At 41.3% G+C, this 13,306-nt stretch overlaps 1 protein-coding gene across 1 annotated transcript in view; it reads right to left on the reverse strand.

Annotated features, from left to right (window-relative positions):
* Positions 1 to 13,306, reverse strand: part of LOC141774047 (uncharacterized) — a 114,948-nt gene that overhangs the window by 48,000 nt on the left and 53,642 nt on the right. Inside the window, exon 17 of the mRNA XM_074646355.1 lies at positions 6,178 to 6,222. Within this exon, the coding sequence (XP_074502456.1) occupies positions 6,178 to 6,222 (45 nt within the window). The remainder of the gene's footprint in view (positions 1 to 6,177; positions 6,223 to 13,306) is intronic.

Here is a 13,306-nt window from a genome sequence, read left to right on the forward strand (position 1 = left end):
AGACGAGGGAACCGGAAGTGCTAAAATGCTAACTTATTTCCTGGTTTTAGGACTCATTCCTGCACCACTCTATTATGCAAATGTGTTACTTGATGACATCACCCCGTTACGGAAGAAAAGGCGGGACTTCAAGCAAGGCGTTTCAGACAGTTCAGGAGCAGTGTTTCTGTGGGAGAGAGTAACTCCCTTTGGCGTTGACTTTGTAACTTTGCAGAACTTTTACATGCACAAAAACAATATGACTCACTATGAGAAAGCACAAAAGCATAATAGGTCCTCTTTAACAAGGCAGCTCACAATACACTTCAATATCTGCCCTATGGTAACTGTAAAACACATACTATACTGTATACAGAAATGGTTTCACACTGAGCTATGACTCAATGTAAATCTGGTAGAAAATTTAAAACTAGCTTGTGGTGACACTATTCTGGCATAGACTCGCGGCAAAATATTTCTGTCGTTATCATTGTTAGATCAGAGGGTTAATAAACCTTTCAAATGAGATTAACTATAGTACGGCCAGTATTTATCTAGATTATCACTGTATTTACACAATGAGAGAGCCCAGCACAGGGAACCGGTCCACCAGTGGAAGTCTGTGGGTGATATGTTGACTTTAAGTCACCTCGAGTCATCAAACTGCAATTAAGCCTGTCTGCATCCCTCTCCGTCTCTCCATCAATATCTGCGGTGTTCTGCCAGAGCCCGTTTGAGACTGTCAGTGGGAGATACAGTTATGGGAAATGTGATTCATGAGAACACCGTCTTCCCGGCACATCATGCACGGCATAGAGCTTTTGTTTTTCACTTAAGAACATTCACACTCTGCTGAGTGAGTGAGAGGGGGTGCTGGGCTTACACAGATGTTACATGAGATGCAGTTTAGTCTGTTTTGTCCAAACTAAAAAATGCACAAGCATGGCCACTGAGAAGTAAGGAGAATCTCCGATGCTGCTCAATTATTACTGCTCCTGCAAAACCATTACTTTCCAATCCTCTCTGAGGTCTGACGGTTTAGTTTCTCTCGCTTATCACGCTGGATTGTGTAAATTCCTTTATGCTTGTTTCGTTGATTAAAATGTGAAGTGATTTCTCTGGGACAAAGTCGTCCACAGTCAGCATGAATTTATAATGACAAAGGGAAGATGTATCTGTAATGTAAGGGCATGGCTGATTCATGTCACGGGAAAGGCTGGCATGCACATTTAATGTAAGCAGTCTTTGTGGCGTGTTTCTACATAACATCAGCGTGAGTTACAGGTCTTAAAAGGAACGCTTTAATCATATTATTTAATCATAATGCAACCTTTAATCTAATCTCAAATGGGTAGCTTTGGTCTCCTGCAGGCTTTGTCACCTGCAGGTGTTGCTCTAGCTTTTCATCTCTCTGAAATCAGTTTGATGCTGCATGTTACGGTAGCCTAGTAGAGTAAACCAGGCTACAGCGTAGTTTGTCAGAAGTTGCCACTATAGGCTACGTATAGCTGTAATCTGCCAGTAAACAGATATTAGAAGAAGTAGAGCTTGCAAACCAGAAACAAAACGAGACGGCTTGGTCATTTATGCCATCTGTGAGTGAAAAATGGAGAGAGGTCTTCAGGAATTTGTTTCAATTGTGCAAGTTTTAATAGTTCTTTCATGTTAGCTAGTACTGACCATGTTTCATGCTGCAGATGAAGGCAAGCATTCGCACGTTATGGGAATATCCAAAAAGACGTGAGATAGCATAGCAAGATGTGAGTTATATGTTTTCTATGTCAGAATTTATTCGGCAAAGGCATTTCCATAATCCATTTAGCGCATCAAATTTTTTTTTCCGACAAGGGAAAAAAACACCTCAAGCGAGCGAAAAAAACGTTTCCCCCCAATTGCGGAGGTTTTATCTTATTTTGCCGTTTCCATACAGCTTTTCTAATGTGATATTTCAAAAAAGGGATTAAGAACATGTGAACGGCTAGTGAGCCTTTAGGTTTACTTTCTTTAAAATGTATAAACTTTAACCCATAATGTAACAATGTAACAATAATTATTTGTTACTGTTACATGGAATTAGCTTTATGTACATTTTCATCACTGTGTTCAAACTTGTCTCACATTTATTAAACAAACCTATGAAAGCAAAGCAGCAAAATATATGCTGGACCCACAATCTCAGAGCTATTTTCCTTTCTGCCCAGTAAAGGTTTGAGTTTTACAGCTTCATTTTATGATATGAGACTGATTCAAGTGAGATAATAAAACTGCAACTCAGCAGCCAATTACGGAAAACTCATGAAAACCTAATCAAGGTAACCTCTGTTTGTCTTTATATTCTTAAGCTTGACTTACTAGGGCATGGTAATACTGTGTCGTTCTTCATCCAAATGAAACCACTATCCATTGTGCCTCCACCTATGGTATATCTAATGCTATCCCATTTGTTTTGAGGTATAATAAGTGTGTCCTCATACAGACAACTTTCTTTTTCAAGGTTGGCCAGCTGACACTTCTCCTTCCTCTGGGCAGAGGGAGCAGGGGGAACTCTGCGGCCTGGGCTGACACCCCAGCAAAACGACGCACCTATACATCAAATGAACAGCTGCGGTCAGGAGGTTGTCCACTACACAATAGCTTTCACTCTCAGCATGATCACAAGTGGGCCACTGGAGGCCCGGTGGGTTGGTGGTGGTGGTGGGGGCTGAGTGGGGGTGGGGTTTGTGAAGGAAGCGGGTAGCAACAAAGACAGTAGGAGGCCTGGTAGAGGTCCATGTCTGAGAGTTTTTTACACCGCATATCTCATGTGCCTCTGGTGAGCTACAGCACCCCTGGGCTTCATGAAAATGATTGCAGACCCTTTTTGCAAAAGCACTGTATGTAATGGCCATCTGTCTGTTTGGAGTGTGAGCACTGAGTCACGCTGTGCTGCGCTGCAGGAGGCGCAGGGTGGGAACAGCTATTTAACTTGCACAGCAGATAGGCTACAATTGACTGAAAGGTGCCATTTCCGACGAGAGAAAGATTCGTTCCTAAACTGCAAACACCAAAAAATGTCAGTCAAGGACAGACGTCTGGTCACACATACGTCTGCCTTGTCTGGGCCGGCTGCTTAGTTACACACGGTACGTCTTTATACAGACAACACAGCGCAGATGATTAAACTCCTCGCCTGTTTGGAGGACTGCTACAATGAACACTGCTCAGTCATCTTGACAATTCACCCTTGCTGGAAGTGCAGGTAAGGGCCAGTTTATCAAACGGGGAGACAGCTCAAATCTACTTTAAATGCCACATGTCAGTACTTTGTTTTGTGATGAACAATGTTTTGAATGACACCTTGACACTTGCACCTTCCGGCGTTCCTGGGGGACCCTGCAATTACAAGCGATGAAACAGTCTTTTCACACGGAGAAAAGGATTTTGTGTCACAAAAAGACAATTTATTTTTCATCATTGCTCTTTCAGCATCCTGCGCCTTTCCTAACCTTTATTTAAAGTGGCATGTTTTCTTAAAAAATATTCAGATTTACAGCAAAGGGTCTGTTGTATTATAGTTTCTAACCTTTTGCACTAATGTCATAAATACGTGGCTGGCCCCCAGCGGTCTCTAGATTATCTTTGAGTGTGTCTTTGTGCGTGCCTTTCACAGACTCTCCCTGTTGCCACGCGATGCTAATTTGACTTAAAAGTGACCGCATGCCCCCTCGACTGCGAGCGCTGTCCTGCTGCCAATGGACAAGGAAGAGTGATGCCCTGCTGGTGTGTGTTTTGAATAGATGATTTTGCCCCTGAGATCCACCTCAGCAAAACAGGTGACTCATAAATGCCAATACCAGGGGATGAAGGCAAAAGCTGGCACATGCTAAGGGTATCATCAGGACACTGCCATTTAGAAATGTCACACCTTCTCCGTCGTGTCTTTCTTTTGTCCTACGACTTTGTGTCCTACAACTTTATGAGTTATTAAGGAGGCAGGGGATACATTCAGTCACGCAGGAGAGGTTTAGCAGTGAGTGGCTCAATTTTACTAAAGATAATTGAACCTATTGAGCATAACGGTGATAGAAGCAGAACAGAATCTTTCTGGATTTCTCGATGAAATAAAGTAAGACGAACCCTATGTCCTGATCAAGAGTGTAATTAAGGCGATAGTGCATGAAAATAATTGGACACCCAAAGCTTCAGAGCTACATGATGCCTAAACACTCCTGTTTGTCCTGACATCAGAGCAGTTAAGAGCCTGACAGGCTGTCCCCTTTAACACATCATGGTGTTTGTGCCCTTTGCTCAGTGGGTCACTACACAAACACACAAACAGTGTCTGGGATTAGTTTGGACGCCTGAGGAAAACACCATAACTCAAGGAGTCAACGGGCCTTATAGGCAGACTTGTCCTGCTCATCAATACAAGCATTCTCAAGAGCTACCTTAATACACCTCTTGTGGTTTTGTGCTAATAATTTAGCCTGCTTGCAGCAGTACGGGAGAATGGGAGGAGATTTTGAATAGATCAATACAGACTAAGCATGGAATTAATGCACAAAGTTTACAGAGATGTCTCACTGTGAAGAGTGTAATTGCTCTTTTTAAGCTTGACTTTGTATTGCACGTCTGTTGTACTGATTGACTGTTTGCTCTAACATGCTTTTATAATTATGATCACTTTGCAACTTTTGTAATGTGTCCGATTTTAGCCAGGTCTCAATTAATATAGACATTGACAATCTCAGGTAATTCTTGATCAAATAAAAGTGTATAATCACCTGAAACTAAGAGCTGTCGTGTTTTTGTAAGCTTAGAATGAGCCCTTCATACCTACATAGGGAGCTAATCCTCTTCACAGAGTCCACCATGTTCCTTTGCCATGATTCTACAGTAGCCCAGAACTGACAAACCAAACACTGGCTGTAGTGAGGGCTAGGGATGGGTCATGATTTTCAATGTGTCAAATAGTCATTAAATTATAAAATATTGAATGGTTTATGCGACTACCGTCATGACTTAAAAAAAATATTTTCTCTTGTTTTAACCGTCGCAGGTGCCGCCTGGTAGTGACGTTACTACCAGTAAAACGCGTGTGGTACGTTTGGTTCGGCTCTTCGGCGCCCATCAGCGCATGTGTGTTTGTGTGCGGGGCGCGTCACCTGAAGGCCACTGTAGGCTTATGAAACTGCGGTAACGTGAGCTACAGAGTGCAAAATCAGGGTACCGCCAGCTGCCGTCTGACTTCTGTTGCTCCTAAAGTAGTGTTATTATGGTAAGGATGACCTCTGAGTGAGGTGAACCGCGTTACCACGGTTTTCCACTCGGTGGCTCACGTTACCGCAGTCTTGGAAAGGGAGGAGTGAGCAGAGCGGTACAAAGTTGGTTGCGATCTGCAACCACACCACTAAATGTCGCCAAATCCTACACACTGTTCCTTTAAGGAATAAATTAAATCGAAAATGATTTTGAATGGTAGAAAAGCCAGAAAATAACGTACTGTTCAAAGTGCTGCAGTATTGTACTTTCTGAGCAAAGTTTTGACGCTTTGTCATTTTGTTTCATTTTAAATCACTGCAGACTTGTGCTGTATAAAAGGCAATTAATTCTTATGATTAGATGGAGCATAAAACCAAAATATATAGTATGTCTAGTTGTTTTTATATAGTAATATAGCAGGTTTTGCTAGAATTCATCTCTTTTCCCATAACCCTTGTGCATCACTTTAAAAAAGTTGCTCTGATGAAAAATGTCCGCGTCATAAAACTACCATAAAATTATTATACATTAATATTATTTTCCACTTTCACTGAGTTGAATCTTTTAACTAACATCAGTCCTTATCATAACTACCATATATTCATTTCCCGAATTTTAACCCAGTTTGTTTACATAATGCCACTGTTTTTTTAAAAATAAAAAATAAATATTAATACATTTCCATATACTAAATGGTAGGGGAACATTTTTTGGAGTGGATTATCAGAGTCTAGGATATGTCAATGATTAGCAAAAACATTGATTTTGATGCATTGTTGTTTTTTGTGCCGTGTCAGACTTTTTAAAAAAATCCATAAAACCAAAATATATAGTATGTCTAGTTGTTTTTATATTGTAGTACAGCAGATTTTGAAGGAGTTAATCTCTTTCCCTGAAATCAAAAAGCATAATTTCTGTACAAATGTGTGTATGTGTGTGTTACTGTATATCACTTACAGGCAGGCCTCTGAGTCCAAGCTCCCCAGTCTTTCCTCTCCGTCCCTAAGGAAGACACAAGAAGAAGAAATTTTTTTTTAAATGAGTGAGTGGAGATGCAACAACAGGTGTGGCTGGGCATACATGCTGCCAGCAATTAAGGCTAGACAGCAACTCACAGTCTCTAATTTGCTTTTAATTAACAACAAGAAAACAGCTTAATTGCTGCACCCCGTGTGGCCCACTAGTCTTTGTTCCCTCCTCTGGTTTACTGCCTCCTTTCCAGCTGTGTGAGTCCCTCTGTGCATCAATCAACCCAAGGAGCAGACACAGCAGCAAACAGGCCGAGCCAGCCAGTGCTGTCCAGCATCGCAAAACGAGGTCAGAAGGAAGCGATCATTTTGAACCACTTTTGCTTGTTCCATGGCTTTTTTTGGACAATTTATGAATTGCAAAAAGGCCTTTCGTGCTTGAAAGTCTGCGAGTCTTGAAAAGCTGACATCTTAATGAGATGTAATGCGATCCGAACCAAACCAAAGTTGGTATAATTTACATCAAGAGGGTTTATGTCCTCTTGAGAAAAGAGGATAAAGCTCTGTGGATATCCTTACAGCTATCCTATAAACTGGCACAGCATCACTGGCTCTGTGTTATAAGGAGTGCCTGGAATTAGCTGGCTTACACACACACACACACACACACACACACACACACACACACACACACACACACACACACACACACACACAAGACGGATGTAAAATCAACTCAATTAGGAGATGGTAATACTCTGGCCAGTATCAATTCACTGTACAGCAGTGTAATCAACGGCAGAGACAATGCAGATATCTGTATTACGGGCTACACATGATTACCTCTTTCTAATAGGAGTTTCATCATCTGACATAATTGCTATATTGAAACATTGTCTCTCTCTCTCCTACTGTATTTGTCAGTATGGGTGACACAAAAACACTCCTCTCCCCCACCGAGTTAGTGGTGGTGTAGATCTGTGGAGAAGGAAGGATCACTGGCTGCTGAAAGAAAACTATCACAAAGCAACGCCCCCGAATCTTTTCCTTCTGACACTCCATGTATGCAGACTTTGATTAACTGGGTCGAATTTGACTTGTTCGTTTGCCTGCAGAAAAAAACAACAAAAGGAACTGAGAGCGATTGCTTTTAATCATCCGTTTGCATGTGCGCTCATGCTTACATGCTGTGTGTTTCTCTGTTTGTAGTCCACAGATTACAGGAATAATGAAAAACAGGAGAAGCCAAGGTGTAGTACAGTAAATATTAACCTTAATAATGACACAATGGAACCAGTGTGTGCTTCCTTTTTGGGGAATTGCATGCTTTCCTCTGTTCATGCTGTTTGATGTGCCAACAAAGGCTTGGCCAGCGCCTTTTGATCATCTGTGTTAATGTAGCTTTGAGGCTACACGGGCTTTAAAGTGAGCATGAATGAACGCCGCGTCGAGAAGAGCTTGAAGACGTCGGACCGCGTTGACGTGAGGGAACAGCACCTTTACACCTTAAAATCCTTTGCTTAAAAATAACTGACATTACATTGCATTAGTATAGCCTTTCTAAATGTAATTGAGGTTGTGGCAGGAAAAGAGAAGTCAAAGTGGCAGCCAAAGTATTCAGTGAGTGCTCACGCAGATTCAAAACACATCACTTTTGTATAAAAGGTCTATTTCTCACAAACAAAGACAGTGTTTCGGTGAGGGTTGATGGTGTTATTTATTTCTCTTTCACTGATAATGAACAGGCTGACATTGAATCATTGCTACGTTTGCAAAAGGTTCAGACGGTTTGTTCTTTCCTCCGCTGCCCTTTCTCCCCTGAACTCCACAACAAAAGCAGATTACATAGATAAGTAATTTAGCTAATGAATATTTCATATGCTATTATTCCAAGCAGGACATGAATTATGCAGTTTTCAAAATTATTTCTCCACATTTGCCCTTAAACCTCTTTTAACTCCAAAGTGCATAATCATTTTGTGTCCACGTATTTGCATATTATCTTCAAAACAAACAGTGGTACGCTAGATCTCTGTTTGAATGAAGTCAGAAGAACTAAATGAAGACTCCACATTATCAAACTTAGGCCTGAAGCTTACTTGCAGTTACCTACAGCTTATAAAATGGTTCTTAATAAGGTGTTATGGTTATGCTTCGGACTTTATTTCCACATCTGAGACCACCCTTTAAGAAAGATTTCCCACTGTTTCAAAAAAATGCAATTATATCCTACATTCTGCTCACATAAAGGAAATATTAACATATTTTAATCTTGAATAACTGCCTTTATGACATATACAATAGTCACACTGGATTTATATTCACTTTACTTTACTATGTACACATAGCTAAAACTAATGCAGTGTAATACGACGGCCCTTTGATAAATACCTTTATGATGATCATAATGTTCAGTTTTTGTTGACACAGATGTACAGAGGTGTTGGTTCAACTTTATGGTCATTTGGAAGCTGCGGCTTGTTGTGCTGCTGAATCGTATTTCATTATACTGAGAAGTGTTTCTAATTAAAACCAGCCTTGTTCACACCGGTTGAACTGAACCTTGGAGCGTTTACTCCTTTGTTCGTTTGGGTTGGTGAAAATGCCGGATTAAAACTCTGGTGAGGACCAAACAAATGCTTTCCGGTCCGCCTCGAAGGGGTGGTCTCGGACCATTGATGTATAAAGATAACTGAATACAGCGTTGCAGGCATGGCCCCATTCATTCCTATGAAAGTTGCTCAGTGTAGCCAAAATGGCTCGACTGCTGAGTATAAAATTACCCAGATGTTCCGCACTGCTTGCGCATCCATTTGCCACATAGAGCAGGCACACTAGCGTTTCCTTTAACCCCGCTTCCCAGCCCACGGACCAGCCTCGGTCTCAATCACATTAACGGAGGAAGGAAAATAACTCTGTGTGTTCATATTGATAAGTTGATTTGCGTGAAAATGCATGCTGATTTACAGACATCTCTTTCTCAGTGTAAGTCAATGGGAAAAAGTCGTTTTGGGCCCAATGGCATCGGAAGTTGTAATTCCACGGATTGACTACGAAAACTGGCTTTAAAGCCCGGTGCTCTTCCTGGGGGCTTGTATCGGGCGCACATGGGAGAAGTTTGATCTCTGGGCTCTCTGCCAGAAAGCCCTTTCTGTCAGAAATCTACTTAGGTTTAGGCAACAAACCTACTTGGTTAGATTTAGGAAAAAAAATCATGGTTTGGGTTAAAATAAACCCTTTCAGGCAGAAAGTTTAGTCCAACAGAAAATTCTCCCATGTGCCAGCGTCTCGGACCGCTGTCAAGTGAACTCTGGAGAGGTTAACTTCTGGTGTCATTACCATTCGAACCAATCACAGGAAGGGTACCATTTTATGTGTAATTTCATTGGTTAAGAAATGTTTTCTTTTCCTGTTTTGGTGGACCAGTAGCCTATTTACGTGTTCTATTTTGCGTATACCAAAATGTCAAGTGGCAGGGGATAAACCTGGACTCAAGATGCCTCCTGAACATATGGGCTGAAGAGAACATTTCTCAATTGACTGCATTATTAAATTATTTAATACCCGCTGTCTTACAAGATGTTCTATATGCCCTCTAAAGTCTGTTGATACGCACTCCAGATCAAGACCAACACAAACAGAAGCTGACGGAACTGCATGATGTAAGATACCCAGGTAGAAATTGGAAGGGGGTTTGTTGTCTTTTTACCCACCAACTGTATGACCAATAACCGAACAACATTTCCACCACATGACTTTTGTTTATAGTTTCTGGACCAATTGAGTTTTGCCTTTGTGAATGCAGACCGGACCAGTTGGAAAATTTAAACAATGTACAATCCTCACATTGGTTTCGATTCAGGTACTGGACCTTTAGGTGTGAACCCACCCTTAGTCTACCCTCATTGGCATGAATGTTCTCAGTATTAGCTATGTGTGTAGCTGAGATTGTAGAGAAACTCGGCCTATGACGGAAGTCCATGTCATCTTCTTTGATAAGATATTCATTCATTTAATATTCATAAACACCAAAGGCTCATTTTCACTATAAAGCAATCCATTAAAAAGACTACGCCAGGTGACCTTGGGGTTAGATTGACACTTCTCTGTACAGAAGACCTCTGGTTAGCACGCCATCCCCAACAAATCTGTGCACAGTGACAAGAAATAATTAGTCCGGAGCACAGCTGTCATCACCGTTTGCACTCAGTTGACTCTCCAAACTGAAACACCTGCCAGTGACACAGTGAGATAACTGCCTCTGAAGGGACACACTGGCTCTGCAATACTGAGATAATGAAGATAACAGCAACCGCCGTAGTGCCCATGAGCACCGTAATACTACAGTCACGGATTCAACAGTGTAGCCTTTAGCACGCAAGCGTGTGAAGTGTCTCAGAGTATTCACTCAGGGTTGAATTCTGTGTTAATGCCATTTCAATGATTTGATCAAGTCTAAATGTCATGTTTGGACCTCCTAGACTTTTGTAAACGTGTAACCAAAGGGATACGCTGACATTTGGAATTGAGGTCATTTTATAATCATGTTCAGTCATGTTAGAATTTTTTTTTTCTTCAGTTACTTTAAAACAGTTTGTTGGTGTGTTGACAATAAAAGCTTATGGGCACTAGCTAAAAAAAAAACTGTGATAGCAGTATTTCCATTTGTATAAGTAGAAAGTATTAGCAATGTCAACATCTACCTGCCTTCATTGTAGAACTATCAGGGCAAAAACAAATCATATATTCAGCTTTTTGCAACATGCTTTCCTGAAGGACATACAGCATTAAAGTAGCACCACTGTATTCACTGTTTACTCACTTTACATGCTTAAAAAATCCAGTATGTTGTTGTCAACGTTACAAGCATTCAAATTATGTTGACCATTGTTTTCTAGTTTTAGAATACGTATGTTTATCAAAACTGCTTATTTCCAAAATTGCAGGATTTCTGCACCTGTATACAAAGCTTTATTGTAGTTTTGACTTATTGTTTTTTTTTCTTTTACAATTTTCCTGGTGAAAAAGGTAGACACAACACCAGAAGAGTCAGAGGTAAACTGCAGTCCAAAGCAGTCTCTAGGCAACAAGGATGAACTGGAAACTGAATCTGATGATTTCGACTTCAAAAAATAAAGAAAGGCAGAAATGTACGACAAAGTGAAAAACATGAGAAATGTGTGAGAACAAAACAAAAAGATGTTTTCTTGATGTACGAGGATTTTAGCGAGAGCAAAACGGCAGCCTGCAGTTGGACATGGATCATTAGTTAAACGGCTATTCTGCTCTGCTATGCTAAAGTCACTTTTAAATCTAACACCAGCTATGTATGCCATAGTAGAATGTGTCAACATGATGATAATTATAACTTGAATTATAACAGAGTGGCAAGCACACAAGTCTGTGAATCTTATCTTTCAGCTAAGCCAAACCTTAACTTCCTCATTTCCTTTTCTGTTTCTCCATCTCTCATCCATCTCTCCCTTTGTGTATAATATCACAACTCTATTTCTCTCATCTCATCCCCCTCTCCTGCTTTTCTTGTCATCTCTCCTTCCTTCTCCTGTCTCCTGTCACTCGCCCCGTTTCTCCCTCACCCAACTTCCAGCGCCTGTTGGATCACCCTGGCAATCTCTGTTGCTATGCAACGCTCAGTGTCCTATAAATTTGACAACATCCTAGTGCTTGATTATTATTTGAGCGCTGCAGTGTGAAGCCCTCCTTCAGGTCATTGCAGTAGATTAGAGGGAGGGAGAGATAGAGGAAGGAAAGGAAGGAAACGAGGGATGAGAGGGAGGGGAGGAAGAGGAGGAGAAAGATGAAGGGATTGTGGAGGAGAGGAGAAGAGAGAGAGAGAGAGAGAGAGAGAGAGAGAGAGAGAGAGTCGGATTGAAAGACGAACTGGCTTCTTGAGTAAATGAAAGATGGGCTGGCAAGACCAGACGCATATTCACAAGCACTATTTATCTGTTCCACTCTAAAAACCTGCAAACCATATAAGAGACGTGTGAAAAGCACTCTACATTAGCTACTAATTCAATAACGGTGCTACTAAAGCTACAGCGAGTACACGTTAGAGCCGGGGTAAAAAGGAGGCCTCAGTAGATTGACAGTGCATTTTCAACTTCCGACTTAATCCACACGGATCCCAGCCTCGTCTGGCTTCAACTCTGCTATGAGTTGTAAAGTGTAAAAGGAAAAGCACGGACATGGGGCCCCGGCTCAGTCCTGCAACACAAGCCCCGATCCGAGAGCAAAGTCAACAGCGACAGTGACACACAGCAGAGGCACTCGTTTATGATGACTCCATAATCCTTATCCCAAATGTCAACATGTTCTCTGAGACATTCCCCGTCTGACTTCCCATACTGGGATAACACAGTGGTGTAAAACGGAGAGGCCAGAATGTGTCGCGTTTTTAGCAATAAAGCAGATATAGCACCAAAAATCCACATAATCCACCTGACAAATGCCCCTGTCAAGAGGGGTCAGTAGATAAGCAGAACCCATCTCAGACCTGACACACAGCACAGGGGAATGACAATTTCTCTTACCTTTTATATGCAGGGACAGACATCGGTGGGTAAATCAATTTTAACTTAATTTTAACATTTCAGGTTTTATCCAATTTCAATATCTTTGATTTTTGCTGTTTCCTCTCTAAGTAAAAAAAGATACAGGCCACTAGAGCACTCACAAATTGACTATCCCTTTTTTCCTATTTACATTCATTCTCTACTAAATTATAAATCAATCCTGTTTTCACTTTGACATCCAAATTTTAAACTGTTATGCAGGAGCCAAAATATGACCATATTGACCTGGTTACACCCCGCACACCTTGACCAACTCATCACCAGAAATCTTTGGTGTTCTGCTTTTCTTTCCTCTGCCTGTCTCACGTGTGACACAGAAGTTTCATATCCTGAAGGGGAAACTATCTGACATTACCTATTGCCATGTTGCTCCGTGGCTCATGGGAGAGATGACCTTTTTCTTGACTGAAAAACTTGCATGCCACTCCCACTCTTTCTGCCTGATCCGAGTCCTGTCTCCCTCTGGGGACATGTACTCAGGCCACCTGAGCCTTTTGTCTAACTGCTGGACTGCGTTTAACT

This window comes from Sebastes fasciatus, chromosome 9 (assembly GCF_043250625.1).
Source record: "Sebastes fasciatus isolate fSebFas1 chromosome 9, fSebFas1.pri, whole genome shotgun sequence".
Classification (NCBI taxonomy): Eukaryota; Metazoa; Chordata; class Actinopteri; order Perciformes; family Sebastidae; genus Sebastes; species Sebastes fasciatus.